General features: G+C 40.6%; 1 protein-coding gene across 3 annotated transcripts in view; it reads right to left on the bottom strand.

The window, feature by feature from the left end:
* Window positions 1–20,795, bottom strand: part of LOC104361302 (transducin-like enhancer protein 1) — an 82,491-nt gene extending 61,696 nt beyond the window's left edge. For all 3 annotated transcript variants that reach the window (XM_032981817.2, XM_032981818.2, XM_032981815.2), the window contains exons 1-4: window positions 20,697–20,795; window positions 19,811–19,911; window positions 18,032–18,095; window positions 17,894–17,938 (exon numbers count right to left, since the gene is read on the bottom strand). In XM_032981817.2, coding sequence (XP_032837708.2) covers window positions 17,894–17,938; window positions 18,032–18,095; window positions 19,811–19,911; window positions 20,697–20,720 — 234 coding nt within the window. In that variant the 5' untranslated portion in view covers window positions 20,721–20,795. The remainder of the gene's footprint in view (window positions 1–17,893; window positions 17,939–18,031; window positions 18,096–19,810; window positions 19,912–20,696) is intronic.
* Window positions 20,796–21,058: the final 263 nt, after the last annotated feature.

Genomic DNA, 21,058 nt, shown 5'->3' on the forward strand with positions numbered 1-21,058 from the left:
CATAACTCTTTTAAAGTCAGATGAAAACATTGCTAATTCAACTGCTGAGTCCCTCTCTGAGCCCTCCCATCTTCCCGAGTTTTTTTTAGGAAGACACTATGACATGCTGATTCTTATACACCAATCAAACAGTAATTAGGATACAAAAGCCACCCTCCATTCCTATGTGTCAGCAGACTGGTGATTTGGGATCTAAATACAACTGGCAAGCTTTAACACCTCTTTTCCTCACCCCTGGCAGACACAGGGAAAATACTTGATAGCATTGAGTCTTGTAAAACACCATGTCTTTCTGGTGGAAACTGAAGTACTCTACCTGACCAAAGTCTAATATTTGACACATCCAGGTTTGCAGAGACAAGTCTCCTAAGCAGTTCTGGGATGGTTTCTTCTTGGGACAGAAAGGTTCCCCTTAAATAAGTGCAATGAAGTGACAGTTGCTTTAAAGCAAACCTTTCTCCCCCTTCGATAAGGGGGACAGATCCCTATTCTCAATAGAAACAGGTACGATTTCACACAGTACAACAGCCATCTGTCTGTTCTGTTTTGTTTGGGCCATGATAATCAAATATCCATCATTCTGTATGTGTGTGGCCTTTAGTACTGGTACTACATCCAAATCAGCAAAGGCAGTACATGGAAGTTACCATCTTAACTATTATCAGTTATCAGACTTAACTATTACCAAATCTGCTGGTATTTTCAATGTCTGTTAACGGGCAGGGGGGAAGAACTAACAACAAAAAAGCTAACTCCACATGATTGTGAGAATCTATGTAATAATCTATTATGTCTCTCCAGAAAGCAAGGTATGTCAGCCGTGGAAAGAAAGTCTGTTATATAGCAATCTATAGCTAAGATGTTTAAGGTCCAAGAGGTTAATTGCCCTAGACCAATGGGGCTACTTTTCTGGTCAGGACAGAAGCCAGGATGAATCATAGCACATGATAAGTGGGAAGGAAAAAAAAAAAGGCAGCTCATTTGGTTTCTACTGGAAAGTCCTTTGGCCTGTATGGCCTACATAAAAGTCTCCCTATTCAGTAATACTGAGATAAGTATCCTTACTGTATCTGTAAGAAATAAAGAAAAAGATCTATTTTCAGAGTCTATAAAACATATAAGCTGTCCACGTTATTGAGTTTTCCTGCACAGGTCCCAAATATCTGAGCTTTACTGTAGTAACATAGCATACAGGACAGCACACAGTAAGACAAGAGGATGAAACATCATACCATCAGTACTAGTCCCAGTGCAGGTTGACTAAATATTTTAAAACTTTTATTTCTTTTACGAAAAGGGGAGCATAATCAACTTTCCCCCTTTCCCATTCAATCTTACTTTAAAATTATTTTCTCAAGTACTATCATACCTTAGTATCAGAAGTAGAAAAAAAAAAAAATATTTGTCATTCTGAGTTTGTCTTTAGCAAAGCAAGGCATCACTGATGTTCATACATGAACAGCATCTTTAGTATTCATCCAGTGCTAGGTAAGCTTCCAGCGTACATGCCATAAATAAGCTTATTTTGAGATTTCTTGCAGCTCTTACAAGTGCCAGTTAAGAGACATTTACACCAAAATGAAGCTACAAAGACTGTTCTATACTTCATAACAAAAATCTGCTTTCATTTACAAGGCAGTTTGCCTACTAGCAATTTCCCACACATGATTAATGTACTTAAAAATATTCGTCCACTATGAGATTTTATACATCTCCTGTTTGCTGCCCTCAAATGTTTAGTAAAAACTATTCTTCTTCAAAGACATGTTAAAAAATATTTTTGTTCTCCAGTGAGTTGTGAAAGTTAGGTTTTAATGCACAATTAACCTGTAACCTTGCCCATCAGAAGCTGCATGTGGTTGTTTTCAGAATTGAGAAAAAAATAACTTTCATTACTTTAAATAGAAATTTAGCTGTTCAAAAGGCAATGTACATTCATCTTTCAAGCTGAAATACTTTTTGAGTCTCTATGTGTGTGTGTGTGTATATATATATATATTCATTCCTGAAAGCAAAAACATTTTTTGAAGGAGTCCAGGAGAGCTTCAATACTCAAGATTAGACATCAGTAATTGGTGGCATTACAGTAAGCTATATATTCCAGATGTAGCACTCAGGCATTTGGAAGTCTCAAAAGAAAGGTACTTATCAGTTACTCCTAGAGGCTTCCCAATATAACATAGCTATTATCTAACTGCTAATCTTGAGACATGTCGGGCAGTTAGAAGAACGAGTAGACAAAGAAAATTTTGCAGAAAGGTGCTTGAACATAGACAAACATGACTAATCGCCCATGTTCTTTGGCTCCTTGGTAAAGCACACTGAAGAAGCCTGAATCTCTCATGAAAGCCCTCCTAGCTCTGTGGCAGCTCTTAGCAAAGCATCTGAAGTGGCCTTAATTGTTTATGTTCTTAATGCAGAGCCTCTTGAATACATTAATTTTTAATAGAGGACTTGAGTGTGGGGCCCATCAAAGAATGACAAAACTACATCAATTCACTGGTTCTTGCTGTTGTAATGATTGTCTTCTGATTTATTTGCAAATGACAAGCTTGTCAGACACCTGACTGAAGTGCTACCCTCCTTTCTGAAGCATCATTAAAAATTAACATAAAGGAATTCAGCTGCATTTTGTAAAATTAAGTCGAGCCAATGGATTTTTTTCTTCACTCATGTAATTTTTTTGCCTCTGTTCCATCTAATTAAGGACTTAAATGTTTTGATCTAACCACTACCACACTCAAGTGTTTGTACTTAAGTTTGTCTCTTGCTAAAGTGAATTCTTAATATAATGACAAGGAACAAAGCAGCCATGCTAGTTACTAAATATAATATTCATTTAAATAAGTCATTTTACTAAGCAGTTAAGAAAGAGCTTGTATGTACAATTGTAATTTTTCTCCTTCTGCATTGTTAAAAGAATTTTTGAAGTGTTTTCCTCTACAGTACTCTATTCCAAATCATTCTGCATTTTGACAGCCTGTACTTTCCAAAGCACCATGTAAGATATCATACTTAAAGCAATATGATTTCTTAAACAACTACAGATTTTTGCACTGGAATGAAAAGAACAAAGTATAATGCAAGTAGCCAAACTCTAGCTGTATTTCTCACCACACCCAACATGTATGTGTATTTTATCACTAATGCTGGAAACCCTAGTGTACAGGAGCCACCACTCTCAATTCTGAGTGAAGAATGCAACTTTCCTCTGAGGAGAATTAGTTAATCACCTTTCAGTTTCAGAGGTTCAAAAATAGAAATTTTGGTTTTGCTCCAATCAGTGTCTACCACACATGTCCCAGTAGTGACTTTAGCTATAGTGTCCATGGTAATCTAAACCAAAAATAAAATCTTACAACATAATATTTTTAACAATCAGTTGTATTGTGACAACTGCTCTATTATTAGTGCTAGGACTTCTCAAAGCTGTCCAGACCTACCTTTACAAAACAAAGCTCCACTAAAAATGTCCATCGTATGTCAGAAGCTTGCTATTTTTTCATGCAAACTACACTTCCTACATCACAAAGTTAAATCAGTATTTGAAAGCACTCTATCAGTTCTTAAGGACAGGCTCATGCATTCTCATTTGTTACATTTTTGTTTACTTTAGTCATTTCAACACATTTTTGAGAATCACACTTTTCATTAGATTAGGAATAATACAGTTTAAGAACAATGTGATTAAAAGTAAAGCAAGAAAACCCAAAGTTCTGATGATAAAAAAAAAAAAAAAAAAAAATGTTCTAACCCATTCATTTAAAGCAAAAGAATCAGAGAATGAGACTTGAATGCACAGAAAATAATGTACTGTCAAATCACATTCACAAAAGCTTTAGAAGGTAATTCTTAAGTATTCTGCCTCCACTTACACTTTTAACACGTACAAAGCCAAGTACAACACTGAACTCCTGGGAGAACAAAATGGACTTCCTGTCATTTATAGCATGTAACACAGTAACCCATTAGGGAGTAAAGGTCAATGTAACACTTTTGGTCGTTACCAAATCATTCAAGATTATCTGTGGTGGGGACGAGAAGAAAATCGAAGGCTATGAGAATGCTGCAAATGGCTTGACCTCAGACCAATTTACATCTCTATCTGTCTAACAGACTTGTGGATAAAAGTCCTCTTTATGGGACATGCTTCACCATTTTTTTAAATCCTTGTTGCAAGCCAGAAATCAGTTAAATACTACATTTTACAATTCCTTGGGTAAGAACCTGCACATGTATATTTTAGTCTTGAGCTAAAGTTTAGCACCCATTTTGTATTTCCATTTTTCCAGCAGAATCATTGAAGCAAGGAGTACACTTAAACAATGTAGCTCATTGTTTTTGTGACTGAGACCTTCAAAGACAACAGAACGTACACATATTCACATAGCAATGACAAAAAGTAAAACATTTTACCATGCTTAGCTCTCTGCATGCTTTGTTACACCTTTGCTACAGAAAGATTCAAGCACTTCCAAAAATTTGTTGTTAAGAATTTGGGGTGTGAGGGGATGTTGGAGATATAATTAAATCTCAAAACTTAAATATTCAAAAGTCTTAGCTGATTAAGGCTAGCATTCTGTGAACTTTGCTGTTCATGAGCTATTGAATCCTTGTTGAGCAGCAATATATGCATATATTATTAATACCCTTTTATTTAAAACTAATACACTACAATCTGTTTTGGCAATGGCTGCAGAAGGAAAAAAAATAAATAAAGGCAACATGCCATTTAAAAGTTTAGGCCCCCATAGTATATCAATGTCAAACAACCGTGTGTCAAGCTAAGATTCAATTCAGGTAAGTGCCACTGCCAAATTTTCTTGTTCCCAGACGTGCTTTAAGATTATTTTATTGCTTAAAATTTAATTTGTTCCAACTCGCGTCTCCATGGCAACATTGGCTAACCCTGCAAATCATTTGGGTAATTGGATATCTTATCTTTCTATTGCTCTCAAATCGAATGATTCTGCTAGAACTGCAGCAGCCAATCAAATTTACAGGCCTCTTGAGTAATAGACTTGCACAAGTAGCCACATTCATCTCCCCGTTACCGCCGTATTAACCACCCTGCGACAAACGGTGGAAGTTGGCCTTCAAACTCTATTTTAAATTATAAACACTGTCATTACTAATATTCTCACCAATAGAAAGGGGTAGGAAGGTTTATTCTCAACAGATACTTGAAATTCAATCTGACAAGCAGCAATGGGTAGTGTTCATTTCAGTGACAGGAACAATCTCTGTATTTTGGGCGTAAAATGTCAGTTTAACATGACGTATCATTAATAAATACAGCTCTCCTTCTGCCCCACATCTGTACTACTCATTTTAATTGCGAGGTCAGCCACCCACAGGATTATGATATTAAAACCCCAGAAGACTGGCATGAAAAATCTTTAGCTATGAAAAAACACCAAACACCACCATATTGCAAGTGGGAGTGAGGAGAGGAAGAAGTAAAAGAAATATTAACAGAATAAAAACTTAAAATTATAAAGCCACAGAATGCTAGATAGTTTCCAAAGTGAAATTAGTACTTTTTTTCAGTTTAGCACCTAAGCCACCTTTATCTGAATCCTCTTAGATGTCAGTTTAAGTTACAGAAAGGTCATGTTAATTTAAGCATAAACTACATATGATGCACAAGTCAACAGCTACACTTGCCAAACATCTACTACAGGTTTGGACTTTGTTCAACTGTAAAGTGAAGTGACTGGATACATTTCAGATGCCTAATTTCAATGTTTCCTATAATAATAGAGAGAAGCTCCTGTGTAGCTCTCAGTGAGCCACTGTACACAACTGTCCATCCCATTTGCAGCTGTAAATCCTGTTGAACCCAAGCCAACTGGCAATAAAGAAGCTGTTGTCAGGATGTTAAAGTGCTCCTTTCACACATCTTCACTATGTCAAGACTCTTTCTAAACTTGGCTAAACAGGACAGTTATCACATTTCTTCTTTGATCCAACTATAGTACTCGAGCACTCACAACTACAGAGAGCGTTTATCCAAATTGTAGTTTAGTTTCCATACCTAAACCAACCTTCAGTACACCCAGGAGTACTCAAATCTCTGAACTGAGCACACAGCTTTATTTTACTTTCAAGTTGTTTTCCAGCACACACCACTTTTACTTAGATTCCACCAGCTGCTGAGCAAGTCAGAGGCTGACTTCAACCCAGAAGAGGTCTTGCCACCTTTTCTTCCAGAGTCACGCTTCTCTGAATCTTGCTGAAGGCATTTGGACTTACTCAACACCTCAACTAGTCAAGCAGAAAACATGGCTATAGGAGGAGGGAAGGAACCTGCTTAGTAGGGCACCACATCAGTGAGTGAAATAAGTTCACAGGAGGCATCCATCAGGTAGCAGAGCAGCCCAGAGTACCAGGAGAACCAAGGTGGGGGCCCAGGTTTTGTGGGGAAACAATAAGCTATTAGACGAGCTCCTTTCTTCCCACAGCACTGCACTCGTGCTCTTCAGGTGCTCTAGAAGCAAGGCCTTAAAAATTATCCAGCATGCTTTACACTGTTACCCTTAAGGACATCAAGAACTTAATTTGCTCCGGACAACTGAGGAACACTATTCAAGTACAAGGAGAAGACAATGAGAAGAGAAAAAGAATGGGGCCATAAAAAAAAGTAGTCTATCTGTAACTGCTACAGCCCTATCAGAAAAGAGCCCTGTTGGCTTTTCATTTAGTTTAGGACATTATTTTAAACTTACTTCCTATTTTGCTCTCACTCCCACAAGCCACATCCAAATTTCTGCATACATCCTTGCAGTACTTGCCACACTAAGCCACTTTATTTAGATGGCAGTAGAAAGTCAGAGCTCTTGCATAGCTGGAGATGTGCCTAGAATCACACAGCTTCTAAAAATTAGAGCATACAGTTCCTCAAACCAAGCATCTATGTTTACAGTATGCAAGTCAATAACAAAATTCCCACTCAGGATTCAGTCCTTATCAACATTCAAGTAAGACTATAACAGCAGTAGAATCTGGACTTTGCTGGAAAATAAACATGTCATCTAACAAAGAAGACACATTAAGACAAAGGCCTGAAATACGGGGAAAAACATTCAATATGCCACACTGACCAGGACTTTAGAAATAGGTACCAAATTAAAGTTACCAAGTCATATGCACTTCTGGATCTTACATGTAATTTCACCATTTTACAAAACTTAGTATATTCACAGTTTAGTTTCAAAAATCTGACAAGTCAGAGAAACAATCTAAGGCCTTAAAAAGATGTTCATATCAATGCTTCAGGTGTCATCAGGTGACTAATGAATAACAAGTTAAGAGGATTGACAACTCTTGTTAGCAACCAGCAGAATTATCCACCACAAAGGATTTAGAAGCAAGCTAATGGAGAATGTCACTACATGAGAGAAGGGTTTGGAAAACTTTCAGCAAAACTTTGGGAACATGTCAGTAAGTTCCTTCTCCAATTATTATTTTTTTAATATATATTCTGTTGCTCACGTAATAGATAAAAATAGTAAAGATAACATCTAGGCTACATTCTAATGGAGAACAGATTGAAACTGTCCACATAGAAACTGATTTGACTAACAATCACTGACTTCAGGAAAGTGAATGCCAACTGGTAAAATCAGCTTTATAGGATCTATTACCGAGCAGGGAGATAGAATGGTATTAAGGAGAGATGACATTTTCTTCATGGAAGAATATTAAGGACATGGATGACAGTTAATACATCTGAGAATGTATTAACTGGAGGAAAAACAGGGGGGATGGAATTGTGCCAAGATACTAAATCCCAAATTCTTAACTGACTTCATACAAACAGGAAAGTGTACAGAAAGTAGAAACTAGATCAGGTGAGGCAGTATGAACATATGCAGTACAAGCACATATTTTTGTAACTATGTGCCACTAGTAAGCGACAGCTAGAGTAAAGCTACTGCTCTACAGGTTGGAATAGTCGGAGGAGAATCAAAAAAAAAAAAAAAAAACAAAAAAAAAAAAACAAACCAACCAGAAACACCACAGTTCAATCCCCCCAGTTAGAAAAGGAAATGTACGGTCAAGGGACACCAAGAAGGACAGAAGGTATGTATTTTTTTTGCATCCATCTTAGCTATACAAGAATCATTACCAACCACAAAATTAATGTAAATTCCTAGTTACATAAGGTCAACACTGGAGCTTAAACAGGAAAGGAACAGATCAGAGCATTCCAAGTGAAACATCTTCAAATTGACTAGGCCTGATAAAATAAAAGAAGAACATCAGACAAGACTGAGCAACTAGTGGACACCTTGGAGAACCTACACATGTCAAGTGGATAGGAAACTATGAAAGGACAGTGCCTACCAAACTGAGAGTAGCAAATAAAGGAGCAAAGACACTCCAGCTTGATTACTATTCCATATGTTTGGGACACTAAAAAGCCTCCTACCCATAAACACGTAAGGTGAAACAGGGATATAAGTCACAATTCAGAAGTAGTTTTCAGCAGAAAACATCAGGACTAAGCAATGTCCAAAAAGGTAATTATGGCTAAGAGAGGCATCTTCACTAAGAATTGTACGCTTGCAGCACTATTAGGAGCAAGACAAACAGCACAGCGCAGCTAAAAATTCACAGAAATAAGTACAAAACTGCTTGATGATTAAACCATATATGAATACATGCTTCTCCTCTTCAAATTAAGAAGTTGTGCATGCATGATAGGTCCAGTATTTTTCAGTATTTCCTGCTAACAAGCACAAAGACCTCTTCATTTGCCCTAATCCTTAATTTGCAGAGAGCTTCAAGCTGAGAAAGACAGAATATGCTGGAGAATAGCTTCAGAACTCACTTTGCAGTGAATAGTAAAATGGACTACAAAGGATAAAGAAGGATAGGGATAAATAGGGATAAAGGACCATAGCATGCCTAGACAGGAACATAAAGGAAAAGGAAATAATGGGCCAGGAAGGAATCTCTCGATCACAGAAGATCAGAAGTTGAATATAAGTCAATAGCAGGCTGTTGCAAAAAAGGCTGCCACTGCAGTAAGCCATAGGCTAAGTAAATCTTCTATGCAACTCAGCATGGCATTTCTTCCCTTGGAGTACTGCACTTATTTCGGGCACTGTACTTCAGCTGGGCAACAACATCCAGACAATGAACGTTAGACTGTGGAGGTATACAAAATGGTTCTGGAAAGCAGGGGAATGATCTGCTCTCCTTATCCAGGGTGAAGAAAATGCATAGTAAAGAGCTGAAGCTGCATCAGAAAAAATGAGGTTGTAATTGAAGCACTTCAACAGCAAGGACATAAAAGCACTCTGCTACCTAGAGAGCTTGTGAGTGGCCACTACTGTTAAGTCTGTGATAACAGATAGGACAAGCATCCTATCAGCAATGACACTGGTACAACTGATCCTGCTAGGACACAGGGAGGCACTAGGTCCTTTCTAGTGCTGCGATTTTACAGTCCGTATTTCATTTTAAAGAAACAACCTAAGAGCTTCCCACAGGTCTTGTTAATTTAAGACTTTGTGTTTGCTTAACTAGCAATTTATGTCCATCATTTGAGGCCACAGACAGATAGCTGTCTGCAAAGTAACAGATGGAAAGCTTATAACCAGTTACAAAAACAGAAATTCAGAGTGACCGCACACCTGAACTCATACATAAAGAGCAATAAACATTTCAGCTTAAAAAAAAAAAAAACAAAAAAAAAAAAATGAAACCAGCATCTTTGTTGTAAATGGAAACTGTTGTGGCAACACCACAAGAGAATGATCTGTTACTTTTCCCAAGAAACTGTGTGGTTTTCATCCCCTCCCCCCAGGGATTTGATTCAAACTTCTATGTTTTAAAAAAAGTTGGGATTATCATAGCATGAAGCAGAGACTACAGCAATTCAGGGGTTTTAGAACACTTAAGAACAATTTCATAAATAGGCAGATCTCAAAAGATCATAAAAAACACTCAGTTTCAGGAATCCTTTCCTTTTCTTGACCTAACAAAAGCAGGTTTCCTCAAGACTTAATACCTAATTAAGACACAGCTGAAAAAGCATATCCATTCTTGCTCCTCTTCTCCAAAACTAAATGCTACCTTTTTGTTTCTGCTTGCTAATCCACAGAAGCCTTTAAAATGGCACAAATAGAGGCGGCAACATCTTGTTCTCTAAATCAATTTTATCCTCAGCCATCAACTAGATGTTCCAGCACAGAGAAAGAACAGTCCTTCCCTTCTAATTCAAAAATCCATACTACCATTGCCCTTGCAAACTGCTAAACAAGCAGTATCGGCAATTCACTTGTGTTCTGTAATATATTTACTGCAAATCCCAACGGCTTGCCTCCTAATGCAGTTTTCTATTGTGTCTGTTCTTGTCAATACACTGACTGGTCACCTTACAAGTAAGTTGCTTTGACCGACTATTTACACAAACATCAAGAAGCTTCAAGAGGAATAAAAGAAGACTGAACAGAAAAAAGGACATCCATGCTGCTGGGGGGGACGGGGGGGGAGCGTGGAACAAAAAAAAGAAAAAAAAGCACACATCCTACACCAAAACACAAATTAACCTCAGTTTTCTGTTTCATTATCACATAGTCAGAAAGGCTAGTTAGCTCTTCGGATCACCTAAGTATAAAATATTTCCAGATAAGCAGCCCTGACACAAACACTCCTCAGAGAACTTTAATCAGTAATTTAATCACCTGTGCTAATTTGTTCACACATCTGAAGAACATAAAGAAGAGATGAGAGCAACTCAGCCAATCCCCAATTAGAGATCAGACTCTTCTTAAACACTATGTAATTTGTCATTAGCCACAGAATACTATTATCAGTATAAAAAGTTTTGTAAAACCTACCAAACTGATTAATTTCCTGAATTGTTTTCACCATACTAGAAAGTATATTTTGTAACAACTAGATTTGCCAACAACTGAAATTATACTCAACACTTACAAATTTAAAATACTACTATCCTATGAAATAATACAATATTGCTATAAACCTTTTTCTATTCCAATTTCACTTAAACATATCTTGAGTATTGTCACAAGAGAAAGAATTCGACATCATTTCCATTTGTTTATATGAAGCTTGACACAGCAACAGGGCAGGTTGGTTTTTTAAGTATCAAAAAAAGTGTATCACTAGGCTGCCTTTTCCAAGGGACAGCCTCAGGAAATAACTGACTTCTAAATCTAGTCAGATTTAAACTAGAGTTAAGAATAAACGGCATTTCAGCAAGCTCCAATCTACTCTTCAATCATCTCCACCACTAAGCCATAAACAGGTCACCAGCGGAGTTTCATAGGGGCCTTTACTGCAAACTGTTTCATTAATATGTTCAGCAGTGCAGCCTGGAAAAGACAGCAAGCAGTGAGTAGAAAAGCTTGCTCCATATGAGAATTAATTCAAAGTAAAAACAGTGGCTGGAGAACTGCAAAGAGACCTTACAAGTCTAAGTGGGCAATGAAAAGAATTGTATATAAACAAAATTTACACACACTGGGAGTAGCCATCCCTAGCCCTAATGAAAACGATGGCTCCTGTGCTTACTACCACCATTCAGGAGAAAGAACTCAAATGCGAAAGGTGACTCCAGCAGTTCAGTATTTCATGGCAGTCAAAAGAGAAATCAGATATTGGGAACTTCAGTAAAGAAGGAAAAAAAAAAATCCAGAAAACAGATTTATGTGATAATATAAATCTTGGGTTCACCCATACCCTGAGAACTGCATGTGGTTCTAGTCCCCTCATTTTAACAGTCTAAGTTAAAATTTTTTTATCTGAGGGAAAAGCAAGGAAGATGATCAAAGAAAGCTACACAGCTGTGTAGGCTAGGACTGCCCAACTTGAAAAGGAGTCAACGCAGATGGGTTATGACAGAAACATAAAATTCTAAGTGCATTGAAAAAGCAGCTAGGCATCAGTGACTTGTCTATTCTCAGACCAAGGGACCATCAGATAAAGACAGTGGAAACCAGGTTCAAGGCAAAAAAAGTTTGGCTTTATCCTACACCTGGCACAACCACCTCCCCAACAACAGCACACCCAGGGTGGAAACACACTAGAAAACAGATTTGCAGAAGAGGGCATGGGTGTCCTGGAGGGCAAGTTGAATATTGAATATGCATCAGCCCCACACCCTTGTGTTGATGAAAGCTATGCCTCATACTCAGGTGCAATAGTATGACTGTAACCAGCTAGCTGATTAAAATAAATTGCTCCCATTTCTGCTCCCTTTGTTTGGCAAGAAGGAAGATGTTGCCATACTGGCTCAAGTCACTAAGTTACACCAGTAGGATGATCAGGTAATCCGAGCACATAACATACCAGGAAGAAGTTAGATTTGTTTAGTTTCAAGAAGAGGAGGAATAACAGAAGAGGAGGTATGATTGCTAACAAAGAGGTGATTATGGAGAAGACTAAGACAGACTCTTCTTAGAGGTGCACAGCAAAAGAACAAAGGCCAAGCAATCTGATGATTGCAGTACAGAAAGGCAAAATCCCAGCTAGTGAAGGAAAAAAAAAATTCTTCACAATGAGGGTGGGTCAAACACAGGAAAGTGTTGCCCAGAGATGTCAAACAAGATCACTTTCACAAAATACTTAGGATGGAAATTTGATACTTGCAAAGCACAGGTTGCAAGTTCAGGTTGAACATGGGACCAACTTGCAAGCACTTTAAAAGCCATGGCCTATGAGTAATCCTAAGGACTGATTTGTTAAACTGACTTTTTTGACAAATACATGGTGAAAAATTAGGAATTCCCTCTGTCAGCTGTTGTTCTTCCCCTTCCTGAAAGGAACTATGTGAGCAACTGCTACTGCTCAAATAGCTATATTCAGAGCCCAACCAAGTGTGATGCAAAAGACAAAAATAGTAGTGCTTGACATAATTGCCATTAGATATCCTTAAATCCCTACCTCAAGTGGAAAGATAACCTCATTAGTTCTACTCAAAGCTGCTATCATTTTTTTAAATAACAGTACAGTGCAGTCTTCTGATAAGCGCCAGTTAACCTAAAATTGTTTTTAAAGGCTTTTACTGTATGCCAATGGTGACCTACTATCAAACCGAGAAGATCCTATCTTCCATCTGTACAGGAGACACAATGCAATTTCACCGCTTTGCTACAAACACTTAAGTGCTGGAGTAGGGTGTGAGGAAAGGCAATTCAAATGCTCACTTGATTTGGTGTAACAGCCTGCAGAAGGAGAAAAAGTGTTAAGCTTTTTCCCCTGAATCTGTTGACAGAAGGGTACTGCACATTCACAAAGCATCTTCCCTCTTATTCTTCTTCCTGCCCCAAAAAATACCAGGATGATTTTTTTGTCCACTTAAACTGATCTATAAAGTACATCAACAGATATTTGGCAACATAATTTCCAGTATTGCAAGGGAAGTTTAACACCATAGCTGGTGGGAATGCATTTTTTTCTCTCCCTCCACAGTTCCGTAAGGAATCTGAAATCTGGTAGTCCCAAATCCAAAATGTGATGAGACGATCAGGCAGTACTTAACATGTACAATGCTTACACTGTGGCATATTTTTGGATTAAATTATATATGGAATGACGTCATTGCTGGTATCTGAAAATGTGGTTATCTAAAAGCCACAAGGAGACATATTTCACACAGTGTCCTGAATCCATCAGATAACTCCTTCACAAACAATGCTAGCCTCAAGCTTGAATGTGGTTCAAAAGTCGAGAAAATTTAGGTCATTACTCTAGCCTTTATTCCCCCTTCAAACTGGCAACTCTAGTTGTGGCTGAAATGGCTGCACTGGTGATACAACTGTACTCATTTAGAAACCCAGTATTTGTAGAATAAGTAAAAAATTTTTAGTGAAAAATATTATGGTCCAATCAACCTTACCATTATCTCTTAAATAAAACCAGGTTTCGCACTTCTTATGTGTCATATCAATGGTAAAATGCTCTTGAAAACACTGACTGCACATCTCCAAAGCCTTAAGGATTCATGAAGTTTTTCATTCTAATAATTAAAATGCAAGTAGGAAAAAAAAAAAAGAATTAATTTATCTTTAAATCCCTTTCAACAGCACAACCATGCTACTCAGAAGCTGCAGAGAGCTAACTAAGCTCCTTAATTCCCTTCTATTTAACCCACTCCTGAAGACTGATGTTCTTATGTGAGATCAGTAGAAGATTCTGTCCTTTGCTGTACAGCATTAAATGATTCCACAAAACAGTCCAGGCTAAAATAGACATTTAACACCTGTACAACCAGGCAACATAATGAAGTTTAGGAATTTGTATACTTTTCTATAAGAGGCAAGGTACCCAACGACAGGTCATGGAGTTCACAATAAGATCTAAAGAAAAGGAAACCTAGCTGTCACCGTCGGGATAGCAAAAATCCACATACCGTAGTAGTTTATATAGCCTGTCAGTTGATTCAGCAGTGATGAATTTTTCTTTCTTTGGCTGCCTGCCACTGAACAAAAACTAATCTTGCACCTGAACGATCTAGTCATTAAACTCAAAGGAAGCCTTATCTTCTGACTTATGACATATGACAGACAGAGCTGGCAAAAATAAAGAGGGGCTGCCCTAATAGCCAAAGGCAGCAACCCTTTAGGTGCAACAGGATTTTTAACACCTAACCAACTCTACATCTTGGCACTAATAGTTGATGCATCTGCTTTGCCAGCCACGGATGTCACAATGGGGAGAATCTGACTTGCACAGTGTAACACAGAAGAGAAACTCAAGAACACACAAAATGTCCTTATTCATTCTGTTTTCTTGACAAATACAGAAATATCTGAATCAAGAGCATCTATCCTAAATGAATCCTCAGGTGCTTGTTTCCGTTGCAGGTATGCAAAATTTAGTAACTATTCACCTTATAATAATTTATCTGAAAACAGTATAATCATTTAAAACCGGTATTATTTAAAACAAAATAAAAATTAATTATATAAAACCAAAATTATTTAAAAACAAAACAAAACCAAAAGTAGAAATAATTTTAAAAAGCACAGAAAAACAACACCAAAAAAAAACAACCACACAAACCAGCCACAAATATACCAGAAAGATTATTTCACAACCACTGTTCAGCCAGCAGGTTGAAACACCGCAGCACCTCGATTTAAGCACAGTCACACAATTAAACACTGCAAAGTACCAGAACTAAAGCTGTGAAGGAAGCTTTACCATGGACATTTCTGGACTCAAACACAACATATTCAAGTGGAAAGCTCTCCAGTACAGCTGTTTGTCTATGGAAAGTTCACATCAATTAAGTCTGTTTATAGCTAGCAACATTCAAGTCCTTACGAACTTTGTATTAGTCAACTTATAATAGATTACCAAATTAAATATAGAGGGAACTGCTGGTGCAACTGTATCAGTAGAAAAATTCAATCCATTACATGCAGGCAGACTGAGACTACTTCATTCTACTGAAGTGACTCCACCTTTACAGTGATGTACAGACCACACTGCAGAAAACACTGCTGCACCGTAATTTTTTTGTTTTTCAATCAGCAGTCCAAGCACTCTGAAGGGCTTCACACAGAGTGAATGCAGCATCCACACAGGAGGCAGGCCTTAAAAAACGTTAAAGCTTGTTCAGTGGAAAGTTTCCCCATCACTGCATTTTTCAGTAACAAAGATGTTGTCAGAAATGACAATTTTTCGTGTCCCCTGATGATGCCTTGCTAGCATTTGGTTATAAGCCATAAAGCAGGAATAATTTCAGCCTGTCAGGAGTCTAGCTAATGCCCAGTTTCCCCCTAGAGAGAATTCCTGTCAAACGTAATGAGAGCTCCAAAGGCCCTCTCTACAACATAATGAGCACTTAGGCCATGCTGGTGATCAGCCAGCAAAAAGCATCAATTTGAGCCTGGCTACACCCTTGGGGATAGACGTCACCAGTTTTAATAAGAATTATGATTACTATCTGCCAAAAGCCTCCTCAGAACTTATCCTGAGCGGTGGAAATTCAGAAGAGTGTCATTGGTAGGTTTTTTGTTTCCTGTAATCTAAGACCACCTACACACTGAACAGTAACACTGTTTGGTATCCTCATTGCAGGCATCTAAATCATGTTAAAGGTGACTTTAACATGAAGGTGTTACTTTTATCAGAAATTAGAATTAGTTAATATGTAAAAGTATAGTATCTGAGACTCATATCCAGTGAAATGTATTTATGCCTACAAAAGCTCATTTGTTTCTTAACAGCATACACAGACCAAATGTGCTCTACTCCCCCCAGCTAGGATCAACATAGGAATTATGCTCTACTATAAATCTTAAAAGCTTCCAAAGTATCATTGCCTACTGGGTATGTAATTATTGTTGCCATACATACAGAACATTAAACCCTTGCAATACACAGATATTAAGGTCAAAGTGGAAACCTCAGCTCTGACACTCTTTAATCTTGTGGGCTTAATTGATTTTACCTAAAGTTAATTCCTAGTACATTTACTGAAGTCACTCATTCTCTTCAAAGATCTTCTGAAAACAACATCCGTTTTGCACCGAACGAGGCTCCTGTATAGGTATTGGCTTCATCACAGGTTACAGTGTGCCAAAAACTTTAGGAGAAGAAAAAAAAAAAAAATCCAAGAAAGAGACCTCCAAATCACAACTCTTGGAAAAAGTCACCTCACAGGAAAACTGACATTCTTCTAAAACACAAGGCACAAGAAGACTGATGCAGCTACAGTACAGAACCACGTCAAACACTGTTTCAGTTATTCTGTCTACCTACTTGGTGCATAGCTTTAAAAAAAAAAAAAACAAGGTTGTCTTAGTGTTTCTGCTTTTACCAGTATTTTGGATTCAAACCAGTGTATATCTAAAAGCCAAGAGAATACCTACCCAGCTTTGCAGACAATGTTATTATGGAATTACAATACCACATTATCAAATATAATATTTTTAGGGAAAACTAAAGAAAAAAAAAAGAAAAAAAAATCAAACAGTTCAGAGTTACAAAAGCAAAATTCAACTCTGCAATTCACTTGCTTAATGAAAGTCTTTGAATATACTGAAGATCCAAAGCCTGAACTAATCAATTTCTTCGCTGTGCCCTAGCTGGTCATCCATGCTCTTTAATTTAATGAAACAAGAGTTTTAGATGAAATAGCACATACACATCAAGAAAGAATTGTATTGTTGCACTTTGAAATGTGTCCAACTGTGCAACTTCATCTAATGATAATTTTTTTTAAGAGGCCATCGATTTCTGAAAGACTTATTGTCATCAGCATCTTGATGAAAAAGTGAATGTCAGCATATCTACAGAATACTTACACCCTGCCATTAATGCTTTATTTGGCAGACAATGACTACTCAATTGAGGGTCCTCTGGGCTGAGCAATCATTTAGCTTTTCTTCTCTTACGAGGTCCTTAGTGTCTTGTTCCAGTTCAATACTCTTTTTATTCACCATTATAGCAGCCATAAGTGTGAATTTTATGGGAACCTGCAAACTCATAGTCATAACTAGAGCTTTCGAAGTCACTAATCTTTTAATACCTTTAAATAGCAAGGATTTGAACAACTATCACTACATATGCTACACACGCATAAGACCAGTTCCATATATCAATTTCTTCATTACTAACAAAATAAAACCACATAAAGCACTGGATTATAATTCTGAAACCACAGACACGAGACCTTTCCCGTTTCTGCCAACATCTTTCAGGACCAATACCAAGAAAGCCTTGTCACTCAACCTAATCTATACCTTATCTGACAGCAGGTAGGCAAAGGTTTACTAATCACAGCTACAAATCAGTCGATCGATTCAGGCACATGATACAGCCATCCAAACATAAACAGAACGGCTACATTTAAATGCACTAGACATACTGCAGATTTTGTGGTTTAAAAAACAAAATGCCTTACCTGTTTGTGCATTTCAATGTTTAATCCATATGACATTTCATAATACTGCAAATAAAGGAGCATACATTATTTTCTTATGCTGGCTTACATTTTATTAGGAAATATTTACTGAAATAAAGAAAAAACAAATATACTTACCATCACATAGTGCCTCTGCATTTCTGTCTTTTCACTTGCCAGTTTCTCACATTCCAATTTAAGGCTACAAAATAGATCACACTTTAATGTAACTGTTATGTCATTTGTTTTGACATCTACCCACTTTATTTTTATTTTGACAGAGCAGCTAATTAAAAAACCTCATAAACTAACACACAAATAGAAAGAGAAAGACTTAATTCATATGTTAAATACAAAGGCTGAACGGGAAATTTAGAAGGTATTTCATGTGTGCTGTGTGAGACCCAAACTGTCTCCAGAACCCAAACATATCCAATCTTCATGTCTTGACAAAGAGCTGCTATGAAGTGCTACAACTTTCAGGCTTTTAACAGGATCTGAATTTCTCCAAAGAATTTCTTAGTAGTAAAATAGAGGTATTTCTTTGTATACGACATTTAGTAAAGTACTGCCAAGTAACACACCACTCACATTTACAATTACAACTTGAGTGTGTCTGTAATTCTTAACCTTAAGTACACTCTAGCTAATGTTGTCTTGCTTGAAAAACATTAACTTTCACTATCATTTACTAGTAAGTTTCTTTTCTATTTTTGTTTTCATAAACGAAAAGAAGTTGCATTTGGGACTCGTGTATCTCATCACTAACAATTCCTCCTACTTTCACTGAGGGCAAATGCCTCCACATTCCCTTTGTTCTCTGGCAATCTTTTTTTTTTTTTTTTTTTAATGACACTGGTAAGCATCCAAGGGACCAGTCAGTGGGTAAGCTATCATTTTTCACTTACAGCTTCGATACCGAATGTTTATAGTTTACACTGCATTTCTAAAGTAATAAATGGCTTTAAACAAGACAATTATTTTAGCTGAGACTAAGACTACAGGTATCACAGGTATGAAAGCAGAAGCCTAAACAAAACCAAGCCATTTCTCACTGGGAAAGCTGCAAAGCTTTTATTCCTATCCAGATTTTAGAGGTGCACGTAAGTACAAAATTAAGGAAGATTAATGCCCCTTAATGCCAATTGCCCTGGGTAGGCAAGAACCCACACCCTACATCTCTGCAGGAACGCCAGCAGCAAATCACAAACGCAACAGGAACGACTGGAGAATGACAGCACAGCAACCAGAAACACATGCCACGGCTTCGGCTGACTCAAGCCAACTTTGTGTGAGTACTCCAGTACCTGTGCGCTTTTAACAATCCCTCCTGACTCTTTAAGCACCGCATACTGGCATTTTATTAATCTTTGCATTAACACCACGCACCAAAGAGCACACGCGAGAATTAGCCTCCTTAAAGCTCTGTGCCACCGAATCAGCACAGGTCTTCTCTGAATACACTTTAAAAAAAAAAAAAAAAATCCTCCACATAATATTTTGTTTTCGGGTTTGGTTTTGTTTTGTTTTGTTTTGCTTTCTTAACGCATACAAGCGCCGAACCGCTACAGCTTCGACATGACCACCCTCCCGCAGGGCAGCACGCCGGCAGGACCCGCGCAGGGCCGGGCCGCCTCCTCCCGAGCGCCCCGTCCTCCGGGCGTCCCCCCCGCCACCGCCGGGGACCGGGGCTGCCCGCGGCCCCCCCCGCCCCGCCACCGCCGGGGACCGGTGCTACCCGCGGCCCCCCCCGGGGCCGCCCGGCGGGACTCCGCCGCGACGCCGCACGCCACCGCCTGGACGCGGCCGTTCAGTGCAGTCCACCCGCGCCCGGCCGAGGACCGGGCACCGACACCCACCCACCCCCACTCCACTCCACTCCCCCCCCGGGCCCCGAGGCGGCCCGCCGGCGCTCACCTGTGGTACTGTGCCTGGAGGAACTGGAACTCCTCCTTGATGCGGTCCAGCGACTCCGGGATGGTGAATTTGAAAGGCTGGCCCGCAGCCTGGTGCGGGGTCTGGCGCGGCGGCGGCCGGCGCGGGGGGAGAGAGGCACGGTCAGAGGCAGCGCGGCCGCCCCGCGGGGAGGGGGCCGGCTGCCCGCCGCGCCCGGGACGCCGACGGGACGGGGTGGGGGGATGGAGGGAGGCACGGAGAGACAGCCCGGCCCGGCCCGCCCGCCCCCGCTCCCCCGAGGCGCTGCGCACTTGTTACCCACCTTCCCGTCCCTCATCTGCCAGGGGGCAGGGGGGCGGGGGGTTGGGGGAAAGGAGGGGGGGCTGGGGAGCGAGGCTAACCGCGCTCCGGCAGCCGCTCCGGCCCCGACCCACCGGCTCCTGCCGCCGCCACGAAAGCGGGGCGTGCCGGCTCCTCCCCGCCGACCCCCGCCGCGGGGGCACAGCCGGCCCCGGCCCGGCCGCCGCGCTTGGCGGGGAGGGGGACGCTGCCCAGCCCGGCGGCGACTCCCCCCCTCCCCCTCGCCGTCATTCCCCAGGCAAGTAAGTTGCCCACGAAACAAAAGGGGTCGGGGCAGGGGGGCACATCCCCCTCCCCGGCGGCACCGGCAGGCAGGATGTGCCGGCTCCTCCCAAGAGGGGACAAACTTGTGAGGGCGCCCGGCCGCTCCCCCCCACCCCCTCCTCCTCAGCCGGGAGACGGGGGTGGGGGGGAGCCAGGGGTGCGCCCCGACGGGGCAGCACCGGCATCGGGGCGCCGCCCTGACCGCCCAGCCCCCGCCCCGCTCCCCGGTCAGCCCCGCGCCCCCACCCCCGCGGAGCGGAGCGGCGGCCCCGGCCCTACTTACGGGGTGCCGGCTCTGCGGGAACATGGCTCCGGCCGCGGCAGGGCTCCCTCGCAGCGCGGTTTGTCGCGGCGAGCCCCCCCGCCCCCCGCCCTGCCCCGGCTTCACGCCTGGGGCGCCGAGGGGCCAGGAGCGGCGGCACCGGCCGGCCGCCTTCCCTCCCTCCGCCGCCGCGGGCAGGAGCACAGCGAGGCGCCGCTCAGAGCCCCCGCCGCGGGGACATCCTGCGGCCGCGGCGTCCTTTGTTGCTGCTGCTCCGGGGGGGGCCGGGGGTGCCCGGGGGAGGCGGGCCGGCCGCGCTCGGGACGGTCACCGCCGCTCCGCGCTCCTCCGGCGGCGCTTCGGCCGGCGGGCGGCGCCCACGG

This window comes from Tyto alba, unplaced genomic scaffold (genome assembly GCF_018691265.1).
Source record: "Tyto alba isolate M040663 unplaced genomic scaffold, T.alba_DEE_v4.0 Super-Scaffold_13, whole genome shotgun sequence".
Lineage (NCBI taxonomy): Eukaryota > Metazoa > Chordata > Aves > Strigiformes > Tytonidae > Tyto > Tyto alba.